Source organism: Ornithodoros turicata, chromosome 6, assembly GCF_037126465.1.
Source record: "Ornithodoros turicata isolate Travis chromosome 6, ASM3712646v1, whole genome shotgun sequence".
Taxonomy (NCBI): Eukaryota; Metazoa; Arthropoda; class Arachnida; order Ixodida; family Argasidae; genus Ornithodoros; species Ornithodoros turicata.
In genome coordinates, this window is record NC_088206.1 from 33029040 (window position 1) to 33054749 (window position 25710).

The following is a 25710-nucleotide window of genomic DNA, read 5'->3' on the forward strand; positions in this document are numbered from 1 at the left end:
TTTAGAAAACGCTGTGGCTAATCTTCGTTGCTAAATACTTTGTCAAACTTCCGATGATTATAATGATTTTAAGTCGCTATAGCGAATATTGATATGGCTCTCTGATTGCAAGGCGTTGTTGAGCATAGAAGGAGCGTATGGCTATCAAGAAACGTTACACAGCGAAGAGCAAACGAAAGCTACACAGTAAGCAAGAAAGAAAGCGTAGCGCATCGAAACTGCAATATAGTATTTTGATCTAACAAGATGACAAGATTGTAGTTAGGATACGATAATAAGATCGATAGTTATGTTATCATTCCGATAAAGAGTTGCGAAACATTTTCTCTAAATTAAGTTCATCGTTGCTGAGATATTTTCCCTCAATTTTCAATAAATTTCCACACTTTCGCAAGCAATTATAAAAACTGCCGCATAAACAGTCGACATGATGCTTTGCTGGTAGGTTTAAAGAAAGGAAATATGTATAGGTTAGCCCAATTGTGCATCGTGCTACCTACTTCAACATGCTTATGAGGTCCGTCATGAATAACTAACAGAAACGTTGTTCAGTCTCACATGAAAACAGAGGTTTTTAAAAAATAGAAATCAGTCTAACGTAGCACTTCGTAGTTCAGTGAAATATTGCGCGTTCCCTATTTTTACATATCAATCTATAAAGCACCAGTTTTTGTGTGTAATGTCTGCCTGCAACCCACCGCCTTACTGTGCTAGTCTTATTTCAAGTTTCAAATAAGTAACTTCACCGGGTGAAACATACAGGGTGTCCCAGAAAACGTCTCATTGAATTATAATAAAAAAACTACACCACCTAGAGTCATGCGGTCAATGGCATTTGTTCTTACTGGGTTTTTGCCACCTCCTGATGTGAATGTCATGTAACGTAAGTTTAATTATGCAAATTTTGCGAGCTTAAGTCGGACATTTGCCTAGTAAAGGTAACTTTTTTACCCCCACCAATGTGAAGTCCGTGTCTAATTTACTCAAATTAATGATAATTGACAGGGATATTCAGGAACTATCCCATCGGAAAAAATAGCCGAACATCATGCTCTACGGAGCTCAAACAGATTAGCGCACGATGAATTTTTCAGCGCAGTCTTTGTCAGTCCGACGAAAGGAGGTTGGAAACCCAGCCCACCCCGGCATCGCAGAAAGAGATAACACAGGCTCGGCTTATCCTGTCCGACTTTCGCTGGGATAACGCTTTTCCTCTCCCAATTTTAGCAATCGTTGCTTTTTCTACTATCACTCTGTGGGCCGGCTTTGGAACCTCCTTTCGTCGGACGGAGAGCGATTGCGCTCAAAAAGTCATCGCGCGTTACGTGATGGCGTCTCGCTTTGTCATGACATTATTTCATAATTAGTCACTAGGGCAGCTTCCTATATAACGCGATATGCAAAGAGTGCCAATTCGTGAATTTCTTTCTGTTCCATTATTTTATATGTATGTATGGGACGGTAACGTACCCCCCCCCCCAAAAAAAAAAAAGAGAAAAAGAAAAGAAACAGGAAAGATCATAAGGGTTGTTTGAGTGGGTGTGAACGCGCCCTCGCTATGCCACTGCTATACGCGATGGACGTTTTACTGGGAATGAGTAGCAGACACAAAAACATGGCCTGTCCAATGAAACGTTGGAATTGGAAGCTACCAAAGCTAGCCAAGCTCGCCGAAAAAAAAAAAAAGCAAGACGGATGGAGGATAGAGGATGAAGGGTGGAGATGCGTTGAGGGTGCATGAGTTCGTCTGGGAGAGCAAAGTATTAGATGGGCCGTTGAGCAAGACCTCCCTTCTGCAGAAAGAGGACAAGGTTTCTTGCTTTAGCGGAACGTGCGGCAGAGGGACCACCACAGACACACACACAATTGACACAAAAAGATGTACGCTGCACTCTGTCCTCCAATCAGAAGTGAGAGCCCTATCATTCACGGCAATGATTGACGCAGAACCTGCTATGCGGTGAAGCTGTTTTTACTGTGCTCGAAAGGTGCGACCTTTACGCCACAGCCGTCTCTGCTTTACACCACATTCAACACCGTCAGACTGCTGCGGAGTCACGGTAAAAAACGACGACGCACAGCTTTCACAGTACTCTCTCCTACACTCTTTCCCGCTCATTCTTATTTACGAACGTTTCATGCATTTAGAGGCATGTTTAAGCGCACATAATTCGAACGAACCTGTTGCAGACGGGTTACGGAAAGGCGATCACTGGCTAGTATACTGTCCCGCATATTGGCCTCTATACTCTCCTTCTGCGCTTTGCTATGCGGAGCAGAATGTATTTAAAAGTGGGCGCATCGATTCTCAAAACCTTGCGGTAGACAAATGGGTCCTCGTGTCGTAGCTCCCGTAGAAGGCTATTTTGCAGACCGTACTCTTTCCTCAGCACCCATTTATTCGTCCATAGCTTCTTTAACCGCTTCTTTTCGTGGCAGCATTCACTATCTTCAATGAGAAAAGCAAGAGCCACACATTTTCGCTTTCTTTCGTCCATTATGTACCAAGCGCCGTGCGCATAAAATTAATGCTGCAACGTTCAACCGCAGCGCGAACGTTATCGCCGGCTTCCCCAGCATCTGAGCCGACAGCACATTGGAACACTATCTGTGTAGGCATTCCAAAAGGGAGTAGCCTCAGCGCCTTATCATTTACCCCTCTCGCTCCTTCAGTCGCTGCGCCGTCAGAAAACACGCTCGTGTGAATACACGGTTATGGTCCGGTGCTCCGAAAAGCACGATATTCGGCTATTTTTTCCGATGGGATAGCTCGTGAATATCACTGTCAATTATCATGAATTTGAGTGAATTCGGCACGCTCTTCATATTGATGGGGTAAAAAAGTGACCTTTACTTGGCAAATTTCAGAGTTCATTTCGCAAATGTTTACATAATTAAACTTGGGGTACATGACATTCACATCAGGAGATGGCAGAAACCTAATAAGAACAAATGCCGTTGACCGCATGATTCTAGGTGGCGTAATTTTTTTATTATAATTCAATGACACGTTTTCAGGGACACCCTGTATATGAAAAGTATCAAAAAGCCACATTGTAGGCATTTCGTATACTTGAGTGCACCCTAACGTACAAAACCGAGACATACCTAACTCACCTACCTTTAACTACCTTTAATCTAGAAACTAGAAAATTTGATCGTTCTCTATGTTCACTAAATATTATGAAGTTCCTCAAGGCCGCAAACCTGCGGGAACTGGGTCACCTGTGCTTCGGCGCATTTTCATTATCCTGTATTTCTTTTTGTGCGTGCATTTTTTTCGTCCGGGTGAATTTTTTTAAAGAGTAGCAAGCGAAATATTGGCTGACCTCTCTCATTTCTTAAAAAGAAGAGAAGAAGTTATTCCATCCAAATGTGGAACGTAGAATTGCTGTAATGCACGCGCAAAGCCCGACCGGCGATTTTCCTCGCGATTCGCGCGCCTCTGGCGTCAACTACACCAAGTTCTGACACTCGCGCGTAGGCTTTCGCCGAAAATCCAGCATCAGGGAGGGCAAATAAATAGATAAATAAACAACAAAATGCTCGGCGTCACGACACCACCGGAAGTGGGAGTCAGCTTTCGCCAATGAGAGCTGGCTGAGCAATCGTATCATTGCTGGAGCTTCCGTCTCTTCTGGAACGAGAACGCAAAGGATTGTTTTGCATGCTCGTGCTTTGCGCATTTTTTGTGTGGTTGTAGTGTCGGTACTGATGATTTGTATTATGAGAAACTCATTTGAAAAGTCGAAAAGCACCACGTATTCTGGGACCACAGGATACTAAACCAAGCACAGGCTATCCCTCGGTTGAGTTGAGTTTGAGTAGACCGTTTCGTGCACGTTAGAGTCAGTGCTGTTTCCATAATGACAGCAATAAATAAATAAATAAAATATAATAGATAAATAAAAATATAATAAATAAATGACGTGTTGGCTATTAACTACAAGCTCATTTTAAACGTATACTTCTTGTTTTAGCGTTCATCCTTTATACCGACACAATAACATGGGTGTACGCTGACGTTAGCGTGCTCAGACAATACTGGGAACGCACCTATGATGGCGTTTTTGTGATGCTGCATATATATATATATATGCCCACGCATGCAGCACATATATATATATATTACGCATGCGAGAGCATCTTCGTTGGCACCGAAAAGCTCCAGGAAATCGGTCCACGTATCGTTGCTAACTGTCGCCTAGAGACATACACATTCTCCGAATTATTAATCAATCAATGGCGTTCACCGACCACAATATATCATCGCTTATAATTATTTTTAGGTTCTTATGCTTTTCCTATAATTATATTAACGTTCTTTGTGTGCGTGTGTGTGTTAGCGCATTTGTTCATGCCAAACTACACCAGGGAATCTAAAGTATCTTTTTCTAATTGCAGTACAAGAATCAAATAATATTAGCATTTAAAGCAGAAAATACAGCTAGCTAGTTTTGTTTATGCCAATATTTTTGCAGTAGTACACCGTTCTTCGATTAAATAAGCACTAGCAGGAATCCCATACCAAGAACGTCTTCTCTGTTGCCTTGATCAGGGACGGTGAAGACAGCGACGACCTGATGGCCATTCTTTTTGAGTAGCTTGTACACCTCACTGGCGAAAGCACTCTGACCGATGATGGCAATCTTCATCCTTCACGACCTGTCCAAAGAAAGGAACCCAGTACAATTTGAACGCTAAGACTGTTGGATGAGTTTACGGTACAACGCAGTGCGTGCTCGCTCCACACATTTGGGATATCGCACCATTGACTGGCAAAAGAATGGGAGATAGAGCGAATGAAGCGCACCTGCTACTACGCAAAAAAGGCGTGTTTATGTCTGCAACAACTGATAGCGTTGTGGAACGATAAGAAGCGTTATTAAGAGATAAAAGCCTTCTGTTACGTAGCTGAAACGTTCGTGTTTGCTTTTCGAAGCGCGTGTCCTTCACACGGAATATTTCTTCAGCCTGATTCACACTGCTGCGTTCACGCTTGCGTGTTACGTCCGCTGACAGCGAATTATTGCAACGATGGGACGAAGGTACACGTAAGGCGCTGTAATGTGAATCAGCCTTTAGCCGCGCACATGCCGTCGGTGGTTGGCGATAAATCGCTGTTGAATAAGCGAAACAGTATGGCGAGAGACGTGGTCGAACGTATTCCACGCGTGCACCAGATTAATAGTGAGTTTTAGTATAACGTACGCTGTAAGCTTTGCGTACGTAAGGGATAGCGTTGGCGATTCTGCGCACGCGCAAAACAAAAGCAGAGGTTTGAGAATTGCGCGGAACCACCACGCTATCCCTTACGTACGCATAGGCGACAGCGTACGCAATACTAAAACTCACTAATTTCTCCGACGACATTGTAGTGGGTTCTGGTATATCGTACGCTGTCACCTTTGCGTACGTAAGGGATAGCGTGGTGGTTCTGCGCAACGCGCAAAGCTCTGCTTGTGTTTTGCGCGTGCGCAGGACCACCAACGCTATCCCTTACGTACGCAAAGGCGACAGCGTACGATATGCTAAAACTCACTTATTTCTCTTGGGTTCTGGGCTGTCCCCACTGGGAGGAGCTGTTTTTCTCTCTCTCTCTCTCTCTCGTTGTCTGTAGAGCATTTGTTTGGTGGCTGCTAAAAGCTCGGGATCGGAACCGCGAGCCAAACCGGTACGAATGGTTACGTCTGCTCAACCAAAACTAAAAGGAACCGATAAAAGTGTAAAATGGTTCGCGTGTGGCCGCAGTTGGGACTTTCGAGACACAACGCTAGCCAGTATTTCCGAAAGCTTATTTCAGGTTCAAACGTTTTTATTAACCAGTCCAGAGCAGAGAACGGTAATGGTAACAGAAACGGGTACATTCCCGAAATGGAGATGATAACGGAACTGGAAACGCATACCACGGTCCTCCATTACCGGAAACATAATCGGAAACGAAAACGGTCGTCCCGTATGGGATACGGGTCATTGCTCTTCTGCGATGTCATGAGTAACTTTCCGTTTTATTTTTGCATTTTGCTGACTGCATTCCCTGTAATATATGCCTTGAGTACTGCACGAGAGCACGAAAAGCACAATGTTGGATCTCGAGGGTGCAACCATCGCTTACTCGTCCCGGTCCTCATGACGTCAACGCATGCGACATACATAACAGACCCCACGGCACTACTCCACGACATAGCACGGGAACGCAGGCCTATGATTTTCTTTTTTTCATTTTACCATAGCTATGGCAGTATTCTATACTATTGAGAGCGTCCGCCTATGAATGCGACATTGGGTGGAGGTCTGGTCACGCCCATCTAGAGTTTGAGCACTACAGTCTACGAGACAAAGACATATTTCTACAGATCTTATTTTATATCCTGCAAGATCTGCCCTCCTCACCGATGCGAAATTACTCGTGTACGTACGCGCGGCACCGAAGCAGCACTTGGGCAAAACGAGGTGCTGACAGAGCTGAACGGGCTGTCCACCCACAGCTCTCTAGCAGCCATTCCATTACCGGAAACAAAACTGGTGGCTGGTATGAGAAACGGAAACGAAAATATTGCAAATGAAATAGCACACGGTGACGAAAATACGTCTGGTACCCTTCCCTGCGTCCTCATACCGTGTTTCACTCACTGCTCAAGTTATTCCGGCAACCAACCGAAACTGCCAGTCGTTGCTCAGTATTCGTGGTCTCTTGAGAATCGAAAACAAATTAGTGTAGCGTAGTGAAGTGAAGTATGCTGATGCTGGTTCCCTTGAGAAACGAACGGAATCACCAATGAAACGCGACGCACGTTGCAGTGAAGCAACCAATGTAACGTGACCTGCACATTCGAGTCAGCGGAAGCTTTTCTGCACTACAACGACCGGTGGAATTCGCAATAAATGAACATGTTAACTCTAGCTAAACTAGTAATGTGGCGTTGTGCGTTACCTTTCAACAGTTTCTGGCTGTAAGAAACAGAATAGGAACGGAAACAGTCTTCGGAAGCAACGGAAAGTACGTACAGAGTGAGGCCGCGTTTTCGCCCACTCACAATAGGAAATACTTTATTTGAGTGCACAATCAGCATGTTGTCGAAGTTTATCGGTAACGTCTCCCGCGTTAATTTTTGATAATAGCGTAAATCCAGGCAACACAACTGACGGTTGCTCTACGCTTTCGATAACAGCGAGTGAACTCAATGTGCTATGTACCACGTTACTTCTGCACTAGTTATTCGAAATTATTTTCTGCACCACTGTAAATATGGTGCAATCAATAAAAGATAGGATGATACACCATTGATTGACTTGTGATGCAAGGTTCAAAAGAGGAAGGAAATTTCCAGGCTTTGAAGCATACTATTTGAGCGCAATTTCGTTTACAAGAGCTCTATAAACGTGGGGAAGAGCTCTCAAATCTGCGAAGCTTCCGTGACAGCGTATTCTCTCCTTCGCTATAGCAAATTTCTTTTGAAGAGAGCAACACCTCCTTGAGCTTGAGGATCGTATTTTACGTGCCCTCTCTCGCTACGGCTTTGTGGTCTTCTATCCTGCCTTTGCTCATGCGCCAATAAAACCTAACTCGTCCTCATCATACATGATTGGACAACACGTCGCCTCATGCATGCTCCCAAACCTGAGGCGCTACCCTTCCCAAAAGGGCCCCAAATATCTCAGATGCTAAAGCATATATACAGCACAAAGCTCATTGCCGAGACAAAAGAGAATCTTTCGCGGCCATATAAGTATATCTAAAGAAGTTTCCCAAGTTTTAAGTTAGATTACTAAATACTTACCTTTCAAAGTATTTGCAAGGTACCAAGTTATATCTAAGATATGTAACTTAAATACTGGGGATGGGCCAACCAAATCCGCGAAACCTCGAATCCTAGACTCGGGAATCCGAATCCTAGTGCCCAAAACGGCGAATCGAATATTCCAAATCCACCAACCACGTTTGTTTGTTTCTTTAACAAATTGGCGCCTCCGGAGTCCGAAGAAGCCTGATTGGCTGGCGGGCCCCGGGGTGCTCTGTAGTGAGCGCGCCAGCATTGTCACGTCGAGACTGGAAGGTACCCCGGTTGGAATTCCGGTGCCGGCTGTGCTTTCTGGGCGTTTTCCTGGGCTTTCCCTCAGACGTTTTCAGACATATGTCGGCACATTCCCCAGGGCGTTAGTCGTGACGTTGCCCACCTCTGTGAGGTCGACAACGGCGCGCACTTTCACCACCATCACAGCATAAAGCTCCGACATCACAGGTTTAAAAGCCACATGGCTTTGCCTTTGATGAGGGGTGGGCCAACCGAATCCGCGAAATCACGAATTCTCGAATCCTAGGCAGGGATTCGAGATTCGGGAATTCGAATACCCGTGGTCAAAAAAGCGAGTCGAATCTTTATCAGTCGCGAGTCGAATTTTTATCAGTGCCCAAAACGGGGAATCGAATATTTCGAATCCACCAACTACGTTTGTTTGTTTCTTTTTTATATTGGCGCTGCCCCAAAAGCCTGATTCGAATCCCAGTGCCCAAAACGGGCAATCGAATCTTTCGAATCCACCAACCACGTTTGTTTGTTTCAGTTTTTCTAAAAAAAATTGGCGCCTCTGTGATGTTCCTAGGAAGTGAGGTTCCTAGAATAACTAAATGGGCTCTCCAGATGTGCCCATCGAGCAGGCCAGTCGTATGCTTCTACGAGCATCTTTTTTGTGTGTGTATGAGCACCCCTGGAGTGACAGCGGCCGTTTGAAAGAATGGACAGCACGACATTGTTTGAACGCCCCCACCCAGAGCCAAGTCAACTGTTGACGAACCAACGTCTAGCACGAAGATATAGTGCGGAGAAAACTCTCTTTTTAGCAATTTCCCTGTTTTCCCGACTCTTCCCAAAGCAGGGAATAGCCGTGGCCTGCGGAGGCTAGCAGGGCACGTAAACTGAAGCGACAGATGGGAAGAGGGAAGGCGATCACGACTTCACATGAAACCGCCGATTCCAGGAAGCCGTTTCATTACTTGGCCGGCTTTTCCCTAAGCAAGGGATGCGAGTGCGAACGGTGACCGGAGAGTCCATAAAAGGGGAGCAGCTCCATAACCAGGAAAGGAGAAGTGAGGGCGGACGACCAAGACTCGTCACAGAACCGCCTGCAGCAAGAAGTCATCGCTCGGACGGGGAACCCGGAACAACTGGTGTCGCAAGGCCCGAAACGGACTTCAGACTGTGGATCCTCTCAACAAGCAGCTCGACAGCGTCCATCAACACTGTGCCGTCACAGATTGTGCCCCAAGGACAACGTCCAATTGTGGTGAGCCGGCAGCATGTGCACAGATCTCTTGTGTTAGATTAAATTGTGTGCCCATTATTTACTGGTGTTGGCCTCGTTCCTTCCACAAACTACCCCAAAGGTACCCCTATCTCGTGTGCTGTCGTTCCTACCGGGAGCGGTCATCACACCTCCATAGTCCGCCGAAAGCCCCGATTGGCCTGATGGTCCGCGGTGCGCCAAAATCACAGCATAAAGGTCCGCCATTAAAAGCTTAAAAGTAACATGGTTTTGCTTTTAATTGTTTCGTAGTTTTATGGAGAGAATTCAGACACGCGAGTTTATGTATGTATTTCCTGTAGTCGATGAAAAAGTGTACTACTACTTGTTCTGCTTTTCCTTGCACAAAGATATCAAATTCTACTTCAAGACACTTTGTAGTAGAAGTGTTTTTCCCCCTGGCTTTTTTCCTTTTACTTTTATTAACAAAGGATTCGAAAGATTCGAGATTCGTAAGATTCGTGGATTCGCAGAATCTTCCTTGGATTCGGATTCGTGAAATTCTGTTACGGTACAAGTCTGCTTTTTAGTCGAGTAGCGAGTACTGGGTACTCAATTACTTAGTTTCGGTAGCGGGTACAGCATTGTTATGGAGTTCCAAACACGGCGATCGGCAATACATTTTTTCTGGCCTTGCAGATTTTTGTAGTCATTTATTCTGTAATGCATTAACTGCGTCCGGGCGCTTGTAAATAAATCGTCACGCAAACAGCGCCCCAGACCAATTACGACGAGCCTCTAGCACGCACCCACTGGTGTGACGTGCACTATGAAAACACAAGCGACCTTCCTTCTGTCCTTCTGAATATGTAGGAACAGTTGACGTGTACGCAACGATCACTAGACTATCGTGGGAATTATTTTGGGGCACATGACGCTACGCGTAGGAATTACGTAGTTTCCAAAATCACCCGAGGGAAAATTCAACGTGATGGACGAATAAATTTTGACATGTGTAATCGAGTTCATTGATTTTGTGTGGTTGCGCTTCTGTGCACTCGAACAGGATGCGGTTATGCACCGTATGCGGGCAGGGGAAGATGTTTTTTTTTTTTTTTTCGTTTTGTGTGGGAGGCGGCTACTTTTGAAAACCGCAGAATTCGTCGGATTCTGCTTCTTTTCTTTCTTTTTTGAAACCCTCAAACTCGAGCTCAACACTCATACTAAGGGTGACATTAAAATTTTATTTCTGTGATGTGACCTCCATCACATCCGCCTGGTATGCGGACGGTACGCGCCCTCATGAAAACTACTCTGCGACGCGTCGGTCAACACCCGTTCGACTTAATTAGCCAAAATTCTCGGGCCATGGTTGGACCCCTGAAATCAGATGCAAGGCCCACGAGTTGTTGGTGAGTTCCTCTCCAGCACTGTACTGATGGACGAACTCTAACAGGACACCTTTCCATCATCATCCCTTCCACAAGAGCAATGGGGCGGTGAATGCCTCACCACGTCATCATCCAATTTATCTGTGTCCGTGTGTGTGATAAGTTTTCTGGAAAATAAGCTACAGTACGAGAAGCACCGAAAAGTCAATTTGCTCAGAAATATTTGCACGATATAACAGCATACTTGAAACGCTTTGTGTAGCCAAGAAAGGGGCAAGAAAGGGGCCACAAAATATGAGCAAGCGGTCCCGTAATTTCCATTTCCTGAACAGTCGGGAAGTGAATTGGGTAGCATAAAACGTAGAAACATAAAACGTTACACCATAAAAGCTCCTGAACCTGATCCTATGCAAAATGATCACAATGGACTGGTGAAGTAAAAAATAAAAATAAAAAATAAATAGGCAGCGTGTCATAACTCATAAGGAATACGTTCAATAGAGAGGCCATGCCTAAAGAGAACATGCCATTTTTCCGAGGATCGTCTTTGGTTTGTGATGTGGTGTGATAGAGGAGAAAAAAGTGGGGACATAAATCAGGAAAAAGCCAGACTGGGGGGGGGGGATATGTTTAATAGAGCGAAAGAAAAGGGAAGAAAAGAAAAAGGAAATGTCAGCCAGGCTATTGCCAGCTTGCTATTTCGAAAAACAAACTGAAAAATAAACAAAAATAAACAAAAAGGAAATAAAAAAATGAAAGAAAAACATGCACGCAGTGCAGTGCAGTACAGGCGTGAAAGAAAGTCCCAAGTTAGCCAGACTGGCTAACCCAGACCACTGAGCCACAGTTAGTTAAAAAAAGAATTAAAACCGGGAGAAAACCCAGTAGTTCGTGTGGGGGGGGGGAGACAAACATCTCGAACAAGTGGGAACACCTTGCACAAACGAGGGACCAGAAAGTGTCACAAAATGTCAATCAGATGCGTTTCTTCAAGGAAAGGTAGGAGCGCTTTCAATGCAGCCGCTCTGGTTTGTGCTGTGTTCCTTATGTATATCCGAAGCTCATGGAACACCCTAGAATCCGGCGTTTCCACATTCAATTGAATCACCTCATCCCATCGTCATTCATGCAGTTGTTCACTCACATATTCATTGTGGTAAGGGAAGATCGCTGAAGGCATCTCCCAAGCACAATTACATGATGCAGTGGTTAGGCACCCAATGCATTCCTAGTATGTATTAGACGATAGGACTTCGCTGTGCAACGCAAACGACGGACGTGAAAAGCTTTCGAGTATCACAGAAGCGACCTATAACTTAAAGCGTACACCATCACCGTGTGTTACATGGTTGCCTCAATGAAAATGTATCTTAAAAGCTCTCGTGACAGGGGAAGGTCAGCATGGCTACATGTGGCATAAAGAGCTTCGCCCCGGCACAAAATGTTAGCTTTCAAGAACGATATATCAAGTCCCTTTACAGCTAAAGCAACAAAACAACACTAGATTTTGCTAGCGAGAGCAAGTCAAGGAATGTACGTACGTTTGGCCTCCGAACGTCACTCTGTGTACACGGCGGTCGTTCGCCAGCCTACTATTTTTGATGCGCTCACCATGAGTTCAACGTCCGACACACATCCCTGCCGAAACGTGTTTTTCACCCAGCTGATCAAACACGTGCAGCCGGTGAGCGTCAATTCGTCTCGGAAAACGTGGCTCAATTTTTGTTGGGTGGGTGAATCTGTCCCTGAACTCTTTGATAAGGGAAATGAAGATAACTGAGCATATAAGTCAAATAGGTGTTCACGGTCACTCTTGATTCATCACCTGACGACAGATTACGGAACCAGCGATGTCTTCTTTTTCTTTTCTTTTACACTGATCAAGGTTACTTTCATTTTTGTGGCTATGAGTGAAAGCGATATACTGTACTCTATCGTTAGAACTACGTGTACTTCGGTAACACTATAATGATCGACTCGTTGACACTCCATTCTCGTGTTTTGGAACGGGAGACTCGTGAACTTGAAGGTTCTCGTCTTGTGCTACCGTTTCGTGCGGGAACTAGAAAGAAAAGGCTCACAGTTGCTTACTGTAGAAGTGGTTTTTTTTCGCGTTTTTCGCGCATTCCTCTAAAATCGCGAATTTAAGTTCCCGCGAATAACTCTGGCCACATGAGGGCGAAAATTGTGCGGCGTCCGACGCCATACCGTGACTACCTCGACCCTTTCTACTCCATGCAGCGTAGGCAGTTTAAGCAAGCCGCAGAAGATTGTTTTATCCCATCAGGCAAGATGTAAAGAAATGAAAACTGATCACGCTTTTGTTACTCCTACAAACATACCTGGGTAGTAATGTCATTACTGTAATGAAATTACAGTAACGAATTACTTTTTGTGGTAATTTGTAATGTAATGCATTACTTTTGCCATTATGAATTTGTAATGTAATTTAGTTACATTTGGGCAGTAATTTTAATGACATTACTCATTACTTTTTACAAAAGAATCGAGTGTTCAGGTTAACGGTTTGTGGCATTGGAGAATCCCATCCTCCGGACAGTCTTCCTGTTGCCGTGATACATTGTGTCTAGAGTCACTAAATAAGCTAAATAAGCGTAGCTTATTTAGTGACTCTAATTGTGTCATCTTCATCTCTACATTGTGGAACGATGCGTCATACGTGGCACCCTGACATGTAGAAGAAAGATGATTGAGAAGAAGATGATGAAGAAGAGTGTGATTAAGCTCGCAGCAATGACTTAGTAATGTCATTACTTTTTCGTAGTAATTGTAATGTAATTTCATTACATTTCGATTGCAGTAATGAGTAATCTAATTCAATTAAATTCTGACAGGAGTAATGAGTAATGTAATTTAATTACATTTTAGAAGTAATTTACCCAGGTATGCTACAAACTAATTGCACTGTACATATATAGCACTATACCAAGAAGCCGCAACATGCCTTTCCCCGCCTTCTCAAAACCAGCTTGTATGATAGTAGGACATCTCAACCGAACTGTTCAGTGCCCTGAATGATAATGAATGAGAACTGCTAAAATTAACTGGCTGACCTGCACACGGCCAGTACTATGGCCTCCTGCAGGGTCCCTAAAGGCCATTGTATACAGGGTCTTTACCCATGTCTGTGTGGAGAAGAAAGGGAGAAACTGATGTTCTGAGGCTGGAACAAACATAGAAGGGACAGATACAAACAAAGCCTCAATTTGCCTAAGGAATCAACAATGAAAGATGAAAGTCACTGAAAAGGTTAACCAACTGTAGGGATCGAACCCACATCTTCTGGATTACCGGTCCAGGGCTCTACCAATTGAGCTAAGCTAATACGCCTCTCCAGCGATTTTCTGGGTGCGCCATCTGAAGGGACGACAAACCAGCCACTCACTCTCACTCACCCTCCTTTCACTGTTACATTTTTTTTTGCTCACTCATACACACATTGATCATCGTTGATTTCTTAGGCAAATTGAGGCTTTGTTTGTATCTGTTTGAGGTAATCCAGAAGATGTGGGTTCGATCCCTACAGCTGGCTAACCTTTTGAGTGACTTTCATCTTTCATCGATGAAAGGGATTGACCTAGAACGCCGCCATCCCCATGAACAACGTATGTCTTAGTACATGCCGAAATATGACCGCGGCACGATATGCAGGAGCAGAGCACTAACGGAAGCACTCCTCAAACCAGCTTTGTTGGAAAACGCGAAAATATTTTCCACGTGGAAAAAACCACTTCTACAGTATTTAAAGCTGAAAAACCTCTGGAGGTGTTACCTTGCACAGTGGTCGGTACAGGGTTTGACATGTATTGCAATACTTGGTATTATTATAGTATTATACTGTAACATTTTAGGATCTGTATAGACAGTCTTGTATTCGGAACTAATCAGGTTGGAAGATTCAGGGCTGATTTCGGTCTGAATTCAAAACAAGGCTGGAATGTATTTCAGGAAATACTCAGGAATACGATAGCAGGAACCAATCCAGCGTGTAATCCGGGATGGAAAGAATCCTGAATGTTCCCAAAGTATATCTGTGTAACACGTAATCTAGTGTCTGATAGTTGAGTGAAAGAGCGCATTATTACGCTACTCCCCGTAATAAATAAATGTATACCGAACCCAAAAAATTACTCGAAAAAATCACAAAGTGTCGAAGCGGGTTTTTTCCCGGAATACGTTTTGCTGAAGGTCCCGATATGAATAGAGGTTCCGACTTCCGAAAGCGTCCGAAATAAAATATAAAAGTTATGATTTTTATTTAATTAATGAGTGTACGGAAATGAGGAGCTCAGTGCTCAGTTCTTGGCCGATGTCTCAAGGATCTTCTCAAGAAGGATCAAGGGTGGTGTTTACGAATTATTCAGGCAAGAGGTATAAATCAGGGCTAAAGTAACATTAAACCTCATCACACCGTCTGTACCCCGTACTAACCTTGTGTAAGATATAGATAAGGGATCCCCCCCAATGCCCCGCCCCACAGTGTATCATATCTGTATCTGTTTTCCAGACGATGCCAAACTCTTCCTTGGAATTCGGCCTAACGGTGGCAGAGCATCATTGTAAGCAGTAGTGCTCCACGAAAACGCTCTCCCACACTTCTTTTTATCGAGTAATGTGCGCGAGCTTTGCATTCGGGGGGGGGGGGGGGGGATATATAGCCATGCTTTGTGAATGAGTCCTGACTGAGGGGCGCAACAAACAAGACGAGGACACAGGACCGATGAGGACGAGCGCTAACTTCCAACAGAAAGTTTATTAGAAATAATACAACAAATTTCCAGTCAAGCACCCGCACAGAACCACGTTCACGAAGGAAAACCAGTTCCTTGTCAGTTAGCATAATTGATGTGGCGCTAACAAACGTGGGGCCCAATCTATTGATTTCTTCTGCCTCATTAATCTCCGTTGTACGTGTGTCACGGTGTCTCACAGACAAGCTCGGTTGGCACCCGCAGGTGTTACTGTGAAATGGCGTGCTCTTTCGGGGTATTTAAAAGGAGGATGGATTTAAATAATGGCTGGCTCCAATTCTGCTATCCCGCATTTCCCCGAAAACATCTAATCAATAAGTTAATTAATGAATTTAGATAACCTAGTAGTTACATGCGCTGTCCTACAGGATGTCCGCCTGGCCGCATAACCCACCTGTGAGGACAGCGTCTAGGTAGTTCTCATAGTTTTAATATAAAAATTATGTAAAGGATTAAAAAAAAGCCCTGTACATTTCACGATGTGAAGTCACGACTTTCTTGCTTTCATGTATACTGCCATATTTGAGCCATTTATATGCTCGCGGTTCTCGCTTGTCGAATAGAGTGTGTATGACTCTAATGACGGCCTACAGCTGAGAAATTTCGCTCTTGGGGTGCATGTACTCTGAATGTGTTACTGTCCTGCAGGCACACTTTGAAGACACCTGCTGCAATGAGAATCGAGGGGACTGTTGAAAAAAGCTAAAACCTAACGCGATTCCGACGCTGTTCACCTTTCGCCGTAACTGTACTTCTACTATCTGCTCTCTGTTGTGATTAAGCAATGAGTGTAAGAAGTAACTTAACGTGCACAAAATCTGCACAAACGCCTGGGAAGTGTTGTGAAGCACATATCATATAATATCATATCGTTCTTCTGTAGCTGTACCCAAGCACACGAAGCTGCCGAAGGACAGAACCGATATAGAGCAGTGCGCTTTTGCTGGTGTCTGGATGCTGTCTGCCAACTCGGATACATATATACGAACGCCTTCACTTTGTCATAGAACACTGACATTCACTTCAGATCACACATGTGCCCTTTACACCAGGAATTCAGTGATGCCACAACGGTCAATATCAGCAGCATAATCCCGTTCTACAGAACGTCTTGAGCTGTTGAAACAACTGAGTGATGCAACCGCAAGAAAGAAAATCCCAAGAAAGCGAGTGATGTTATTTAGCAACTGACGGAAAAGGCGAGTACACTTCATGCTGACATTCATACCACCCAGAAGAATGTGAGAAGGTCAAGTCCGAGCCATCTCAAAGGATGACAAACGTGAGAGACAGGACGACGAACGACATAGTACATGTCGACTCAAGCCTCAAGTTGAAAGAAGCCGTGCGTTTGAACTTTGAGTCGTCAGAGATAAAGATACTCTCCTGCGTCGATCTCCCGGCAAGGAGTTTGAAGAAAACGGGTTCCTCCACACAACAGCGGCTCTAAAGTCTACTTGCCAACGTCGGGGAGGGGGTGGGCTAATCACCAAGTGAACACCAGAGGAGAAGGACGACGGTCACGGCTGGACGCCTGATAGTGGGGGGTCACGTCCACTTCTCGCTAGGACACTATGTCCAGCATCGGGCAAGACGGCAAGAGTAAAAAACCGGGAGCGGTGTACCTAAGGGGGAAATGAGTGGGAAGACAACAATTGGCGTTTCAGGCGAACGGTCTTCATCAGAAAAAAGGGAGGACAGGCAGGACAACTGCCCCCCCCCCCTTCTTTTTTTATGAAGAGCGTTCGCTTGAAACGTCAATTATCGTCTTCCCACTCACTTCCCCCTTAGGTACACCAGTCCCGGTCTTTTACTCCTGTGTTTTGGGTACCTGGCAGTCCATCTTATCCTTCCAAGATGGCAAGAGGTCGACCTTTTAGACTAATCTTTCGCATTGGGGGGGGGGGGGAGGAGATCATCCCAATTAGCACCTGCTCTTCGTTTTGAATGCGTGGGCAGTAATACTCTTGTAACGCGATGCGGTCAAGCATGACGACTTGCCCGATCCTCCAAGTAACAATATTGCTACTTGGAGGATAAAGATCGAAAGGAGGATCGAGATAAATGTCCGGTTTACTTGTATTTACAAGTAAACCGGAAATTTATCTCGATCGGTTGAGCAAACGGGTTGCAAGGACCCGGTAGAGGGCATGCGATGAGATGGAAATGCGGCCGAAGGTAAAGACCGTCCCAGGCAGCACACTATTATGTTTCACTATTGTCTGTACACTGGAACGACCGGTCCTGTATAGGACCACATTCACCATTATTCTTCCAATAATCGTTGCTGCATGCGAATGTTGGTCCAAATTTGCCATCAACCGGTCAATATTCGCTGGTCACTGGAAATATGGTCGCCATATACACTGTAAAAAATAGTCGTGAAAGATACGTGCATATCGCCGCGAAAATAACGGGCGCCAACCCGTTGTTTCAAATCACACGCGTTTCTTGTTATTTCGGGGGGGGGGGGGGAGGAAGAATCTGGACATGCAAACTGGATCTGCATGGCTTTGTCCCGCAGCAACCGGCACTCGTGTGAGGAAAACATGTGTGCCACGACTGTCACAACCGTCAAAGTCAATGCTTGGCTGTGCCTGCCCTCGTGGGCTTTCGCAGGACGATTTCGAAGGTATGTGAACTCTTATTACGCCCTTTATGCTGTGATGGTCTTAGAATAAAGGGAAACATGCGCCGCCGTTGTGCGTTACCAAATACATAGTGAATGGCGCCTATCTTCAACAGAACATAGTTTATTCTGCGAAAAGCATACACTGAGCAGAAAGAAATAATCAATACATCTCTACATGTCCACTACGTAGTATAATTGCGATCACTCACTGTGTCTAGACAAGGTATATGCCTGACTGTGCGATGCACTCACGGACCACAGGGAGCTTTCGTTCGTTGGCCACCTCACATATTGTATTTTCTTGGAGAAGATGACACATGACACTCCTGTTTTCCATACACGTCGTGACATACAACTCCTTCTCTTCACCGTACGTTCGGAATCTTCTTATCCTGTTTCTTTTCAAGTTCCTCCTAAGTTTCTAAAATGAAACATCTAATTAATAGGAATCAAAACATCACGGTCATCACTCATACCTGCAAACATTCGCGACTCCGATTGGCGTTTCACAGTGCGTTCTTGCCCCTACGCCGTTTACGTCTTCTTAGCGTCAAAACTCTTCCGGGAAATCGACAATGTGATGCACAGGAACGTCATCGCATTGTCTTAGAAAGCGCGCTAAAACACACGCAAATACTGCACAGGAGATACACCATGCATCCTTGCGACGACAACTAAAGACAAAACGAAGTTGCTACCAGTCGAGGAGGAGGAGTGTCGTTGTCGAGGAGGAGTGTCGTTGGGAGGAACCCGGGAGGTCTGCCTGCCTGATTAGGCGGCATGTTTCTCGGGAAGGGAAAGGTGGTGGAGAGGAGGAGAGGGTGAAGTGGAAGACCGAGCGGAATCCGCTCGGGGGGAGGATAGCTGCGTCCATGGGCCGACTTCAGGGGAACTGTGCCGGCATACGCCTATTACACATCTGAGGGAAACCCAGGAAAAACCCCAGACGGCACAGCCGGCCCGCGGATTCGAACCGCGGACCACCCAGTCTCCAAGCGCACGCGTTACCGCTGCGCCACCGGAGCTGGTAGTGTCGTTGTCCTCCTCAGGTAACCCAGCAGGATGCGGCTGTAGAGTATGTTGCAAGCTCATTGGCCCAGACTGCGTGCGCGCTCCGATTGGTCGACAACGTTTTGAAATCGCATTTTGTACGCGCGCATGTGTGTGCAGCGTCCCGGTGGCCGTTTCAGCAGTTTCAGCATAGTTTCGAAATAGCTCGCATCGGTCGGCACGGCGTCCGTCCTCTTGTGTTCCGTGTTTCGGTGATGTCAATCGGCAGAACAGTTTGTGATTCTACGCGTGTTGTGCTGTTCCTGGACATGACTATTATCCCACGTACAGTCTATCAACTACGGAACTGGAATGATTCGTGGGCTGGTGCGGTTGGAGCGTGAAGAACGCGTTCGGGCGCCGTCGGACTTTGAGGCCTGACAACAAAGACAGGATTACGATTACGTGCCACACAAGCGCCTTTTCCGCTCTGCAAACAACGAAAGAAGATGCTCATCATAAAATCGGCCGGCAAGGCGTCCTCTTTGTGTTCCGTGTTTCGGTGATGTCAATCGGCAGAACAGTTTGTAGAAGTGTTCGCTGGTTTATTCATGCGTCGATGTGATTCAACGTGTGTTGTGCTGTTCCTGGACACGACTACTATCCCACGAACAGCCTATCAACTCCGGAACTGGAATGCTTCGTGAGTTGGAGGGGTTGGAGTGTGAAGAACAAGCGCGGGCCCCGTCGGATTTCGAGAGCTGTGTTCGTTTTGCTTCAAGTTCGAACTTAGTTACAGTGCGTCAGCAACGCAGTGGACTTTGTATTCACAGTGCATCCATGTATCAGATCTTTGAATCAGTGCTTTGTGTCAAATAAATATTTCTTTTAGCCAAAAGAAGCTTCAGTTATTTTGAATATCGGGTAACTGCGGTAGGCGTGAAATCCGGTAGAAGTCGATGGTAGCCAGAACCGGTCGAAAGGTCAGCCGAAGTTAAGGCTCCTGATTGGCCGACTGGCATTGCATAATTTCTACAACGTTGCACTCTCATTGGTCGTGTGCCCAGTGTTCTGTGAATTATCTCAAACTATGGGCTCTATGGGGAGCTGTTCGAGCCTGGTTGCTACGACGCGTCCAAGTTCCAACTGCCACCTGCCCTGCCACCAGGGGAATGAACGTGTAGTATATTTCTATTGTCGGGAAAAACTCACGTGACCTCAGACGTCGGGCCAATCGTTGGGCCTCGGTAGAGTCGTTTTTTGCTTTGTTTTATTTTGTCTCCATGGGTGACGCGTGACGTAAAGCGACGCTGCCGAGGGGTTCTCTTTCCCTTTCCCCTCTGTTCTCTCCCCGCTTTGGCGGTTCTGGATTTTCGTTCGCATCCAGTGAAATAAATAAAACGCGGAAGCGTTGGCTTTTTCTGTTGCACAAGGTGCTTTATTTTTCGGGATTGGTATTTTCAAATCACACATACGTAGTCTTCTGTATCTGCGCCAAACACGAACTTTACATGAACATTGTCTCTGAAGTTCGAGTAATATGCCGAAGCAACTTCACATTCACTGTTAGCTGATGTCTCAAGTGGAAGACTTCACAGTAGATCAGTAAATTCACTGCACAGGCACACACATTCACAAATCTAGCATGACAGGAAACATGTCCATATCCCTTTGCTGCTTGTATAGTGTCACATGTCAAGGCTGACCCGTCACAAAGGAACCTGTGCAGCTGCTAGGCCAAAAGATGATGTTCCAACCACTCAGAGTGGCATATCCATTCTATTGCGTCCATGCCGATGCTTTTCTGAAGCAGATATGAGTTGAGCAGTACCTAGTTGATACCTGAGCAAGAAAGACCAGAATAGGGATCAGAAAACGTGAAAACTAAAAATTCTACCGGCCGAAATGCTGAGTATATGCCACAGGTGCGGTGCTATGCTATGCTACGCTAAGCGGCAGAATGGAATAGGAACTGACTTACCTGCCATCGAGTGGAAAAACGCAGTATTGATCCTTCTTGAATCGTTGTCGCGCCAAGCAAGCGAAGCAGACCTGCGTCTTCCACTTATCTCTCACTGAATTTACTTGCAGAAGTATCCAAGAGGATTCGAGTTTTGCAGAGTCGGTATCGACGGGCACTAAAAGCCATCCAAAGCGGTACCGGCAAAGATGCTATGCGTGCGTCCCTGCTGCACCATATTTCGAAACTTTACGGCGAACTGCTCCGGCACCCCAGACACGGCGGTGCCCGCTTTCCCACGCCACGAAAAGGTTATAATTTCAAACGGACCAATGAGCGCTCGCATACCAGGGGAGCGGCCGCAGGAGCCAATGGGATGCTCTCGGTAGAAAACTCGCGCTTCGACGTAAAAATTTTGACGTTTCATGACGCGAAAGGCTCGCAGCGCCTCACTTTAGTCCGCAAAGGAACTCGCGAGTTTCACCCCTTGCTGCCACCGTGCCACTCTCGCCCTCTCCTCTCCGCTCTCGCCGTTTGAAGTTTGAATTTGTAGCAGCCGGTGGCGTCTCACATTGCATAAGCCTTTGCAATTATCTTTTCTTCTTTTTCGTTTTCTTTCTTCTAGTTATTTAGCTTCATTTTTGTTGTTGTTGAGATGTATTTTTTGACATTTCTCTAGTACTTAAAGGTAAGGATAAGGTAAGGTAAGGATATGCCGATTTTGAAGTGCCGCAGAACTGAGCGATACTCGCGCTGTGTGTTCATTACCGAACACTGAATATGTGTACGAAATATCTTGCTCCAACTGTTCGTAGTTTTTTAGAAAACAGTTTTTTTAGTTCCCACGCCCGGTCGTCACACCGTCGGCAAACCCTGCGCACGGGCCACTGATCTCTATGTATAAAGGCTGGATAGCGGATGGGTGAGGGTATCGCGGGAAAGGGTACGCAAACCGGCCGCCATATTGCGGTGCTCAAAAGAGCCATTACAGCCCATTGGAATGCATGTAAGCTGTGACAAGTTTTGCTGTTTGTGAGCGCTTCCCTTGCTGCTTCGCTAAAATTTTGCCACGGATCGCTGCAGAAATCCCTCGTGATTGGGTTCCTTACGTTTTTTGTGTGAAATCCCGTCACTATGTTATTTCCTGTCTATTTCGTACTCGTGTGAGGTCGTGTCGTTCCAATTTTGTACTTTGAACTTCGATTACGTGATTTCTGGTTTTGTGTGGTGTTGTATTTGTTGTGTTACGTTTCCTTTGTCGTCTATCAGCGTTTTGCTTCTCGTGTTTCTCCCATTTCCTTTCTGCTCGGGGGTATGGAGTGCCTGGGAGCAGTATTCTCAGCATTCAGCAATGTTTGGCACATTTGTTTATGTAACCACCTTAATATGCTTGGGTATAAACAATATGCTTTGCACAGGAAGTTTCGATATGACTAGTTATGACACGAAATGCTGAACGGCACTAAAGCCCTTCCAAAGGACTAGAACGATATTAAGTATGTGATATAAAGGCTATATGACGGTAAAAACATATCGACTAGAAATATGTGCACTGGGGAGGTAAATGGCGGTAAAGACAGTTCAAAATGACTAGAGGTAGAGTGAATAAGTCATAAAAAGGCTAAGTAGCAAGGTCTTGTGGTGAAAGCTCCAACATCAAAGTATCACAAGTCCAGTTGCAACAGCAAGTTTGAAGCAGTCAACTAGGTAAGTGGGCAGAATGCATTACTGGTTGTTGAATATGATCAACCTTGACAATTTCTTTTGCAGATGAGGCCTGGCTGTCACCTTCTCTGTATATTCCTTGGCAAGGTGGTACAGTCCGATACTGCTGTATCACTGGGAAACTTCATTGATCAGACGGATCACGTTGTTTTCATTTGGGCTGTATTCAAATATATGTTGTCGCAAACTTAAGAAGGGAGAATAAAGAGTAGACATTCGAGGTTGAAAAATTATTTATTGTCTCTAAGTAAAGTAAACATGCTGGAACGCACCAAAGAGACATGCGGCTGGTGTGTTTGTATGTCCCACTAATACGAGTTTGTACGTTAGGCAAAATTTTCATGCAGTACTTTTTTCTTTATATGCTTTTGCCCATCTTAGTACTGTCCTATTCAATATGCAGTGGCTTTTAACTGCATGTGAATGCATAATTCAGGAGTGTTTTCATATATTGGACTAGTTGCAGCTTTAAGATGCCCTTCATCCAGTACTGATTCCAATCATCAACCATCGCTTGGAACTCTTAACTAGGGAACATGATTCATAGAGGCTAGATTTTCATGCAAATACACACTTTCAACCAGAGTTCGAGGAAACTCGTTACTGTAACTAAGTTCCTTTCTTTGGTGACTTATAACTTAACTCGTTACTTTTGCGCCGTGGTAACTTTCAGAGGAACTCGTTTCTTTTTCAGGTAGCTTTGCCAAAATAACTTAAGCGAAGTTCCAAGTTATTTTTAATTCACTTTTCACTCACGTCCACTTGTTTTCTTGCTTTCTCTTCGGTTTTTCCATGGCATTTTATGTCATAAAACGTGATGTTCAGTCAATGACAGTATTCTGTTCAGGAAGTAAGAACCGCTGCTACTGAAATGAAGCTGAACCATTGTGTGCCCACAGGGAATAAGATGCAAAGCGTTCGAATTGTTGGACATAAACAAAACTCAACGCAGGCAACTCAGGGTCGAACTCAACTGCTCACACGCGCTGCACCTTTGTAGTGCTATTTTGTGTTCGAAGTAACTTGGGAGTAACTCGTTCTTTTTTTTTAAGTGACTCCAAAACTGCGAGTTACGTTTCGGGCTGAATCACTATGTTATTAACTTAGTTACTTTTTTTCACACGGTAACTTCGTAAGGAGTTCGTTTTGACGGGTAACTTCTCGATCTATGCTTTCAACTCTGCATGCTTTATGTACTCTGCATAAAGTAAGGTACTTTTACCCCAGTGAATTTGTTGCGTGTTTTAAATGCATGCAAGTGAATTTCTAGAGGTGCATATTTTGAGCAAGATTAATGAATTTTTCATGCATGTGTGTTCAACCAGCTTTTAGTGCATATAAATCCGGCCTCTACATATGACGTATGCATTATTACTTTCTTTTGGGTGTTCTGGGAAGTCGAACTTGTTGGGCACAGTGTCAGGCCTCAGACAAACGGTTTCCCCCTTCTGTCGAAGCACCTGTCTTTAAAATGTTTGCTGCAAACCAGTGATGTCCTCGACCGCGTCCAGTCCTTTCGCCTGACATTCACCACACACTTTTTTAAATGTCTTGGGCGGCTGTCAGGGAACCTGCATTGAACAATTCATGCCATCAATTACGGCAAGGATGCCAAGGCTGATCCAAGCAAGCAATCGTCGATACCGTGACCAACAAACTGAGCCGTAGATACCACACCTGACAAGCGCACTCAACGCCTGCTGCGTGCCAAGACCATAACTGCAAACTGCAGGAAGTCGGGACTATCACAGTGACTCTATCCAGATAACGTACTGCTTAAAGTGCAACGTTTAGATCTTGAGATACGAGTCACAAAGTGCCGCGCACGTGCTTCAACAGCAACGTTTTGTCGCCCCGCTCGTGGACTAATAAATCACATTTATTTGTAAAACTAAGTCACTTACTTGTGAAATGTCGTCCCCGGTGCCTTGCCAGTACGGGCAGTACACTCATAACCACAGCAGGCGGGCATGACACCCCACAAATGCTACGCAAGGGCGTATGCAGAATATGCAGCTGAGTCGCGGACGGCAATGTTTTGAGCTTCGCAAGATGGCGGCCGGTGACCGTACGGTTATGGTGAGCTAGAATGAATGGTGTGCTGAACGGCGACTGAAACCGGGTCGTGACGACGGGCCTGCCGATAGGTGGCTACAAAGGGCTCGGCCCACTGCCGCTTCTTGCGCCCTCATGGCCATGTGACCGCATGCGCAAAGAGCACCTGGGAGCGAGAGGGAGTTCCCGCGATGGCCGAAATTGAAGCAATCTGGCAGATACAGGGGTGCGGGAAAAAAATGTGGGCGTGCTGATACGTCACGCTTCAGAGATATGATTACGACGGACGGAGGAGTTCGCGTTTTGGAATGTTGTGATAAAGGCACTGTCTCAGTGCTTTCGATTCCTTCTTGGGATAATCGGGAGATAATTTTCTTCGGGGGATAAGGAATATCTCTGGTTCTGCTACATCGCTTCTGCGCGAAATCCCCTAACTAAAGAGGTTAATTAAGGAATTTTAGGTAATTAGTGACCTTGTAGTTACATACTTTCTTCGAGAGGGTGTTCGCCTAGCCATATATAACTCAAAGAAAAATAAATATTTAAAAGGGAGGAATGGAGTGGCCTTTCACTGCTGCAAGCTTGTTGAATATACTAAAAAAGTATTCAAGTCAAGATACTAAATACTGCCTTTTAAAAGTATTTGTAAGATACCAAGTTACTCCCAAAAGCACTTAAAGGGACTATGAAATTTCCCGAACCCCCATACATTTTTTCGCTGGAAAACTGTTCTTCCCGCCGAGAAACTAATATGCCACAAATTTTTCCGGACGAAATCGCTCCACTCTGCGAGGAGCGCTCTCTCGAAATGTCTCTTCCGCGTTCCTCCTCTCCCGCGCACATTCTCCCGTCGACGGTGTAACTGTACGGACCGCACTTCTGCTCCCCGTTACGTCACCGGTGTTGCGCAATGTCAAGTCATGCTGTGAGCGCGCTGTGGCT

At 45.3% G+C, this 25710-nt stretch overlaps 1 protein-coding gene across 6 annotated transcripts in view; it reads right to left on the minus strand.

Moving 5' to 3' along the window:
• The window catches only part of LOC135396520 (mitochondrial 10-formyltetrahydrofolate dehydrogenase-like), a 121842-nt gene that overhangs the window by 69886 nt on the left and 26246 nt on the right, over positions 1-25710 (minus strand). The window contains exons 1-2 of one of the 6 annotated variants that reach the window (XM_064627538.1): positions 12176-12282; positions 4529-4665 (exon numbers count right to left, since the gene is read on the minus strand). In XM_064627538.1, coding sequence (XP_064483608.1) covers positions 4529-4655 — 127 coding nt within the window. In that variant the 5' untranslated portion in view covers positions 4656-4665; positions 12176-12282. The other 5 variants (XM_064627540.1, XM_064627539.1, XM_064627542.1 and 2 more) reach the window with 5 other exon arrangements.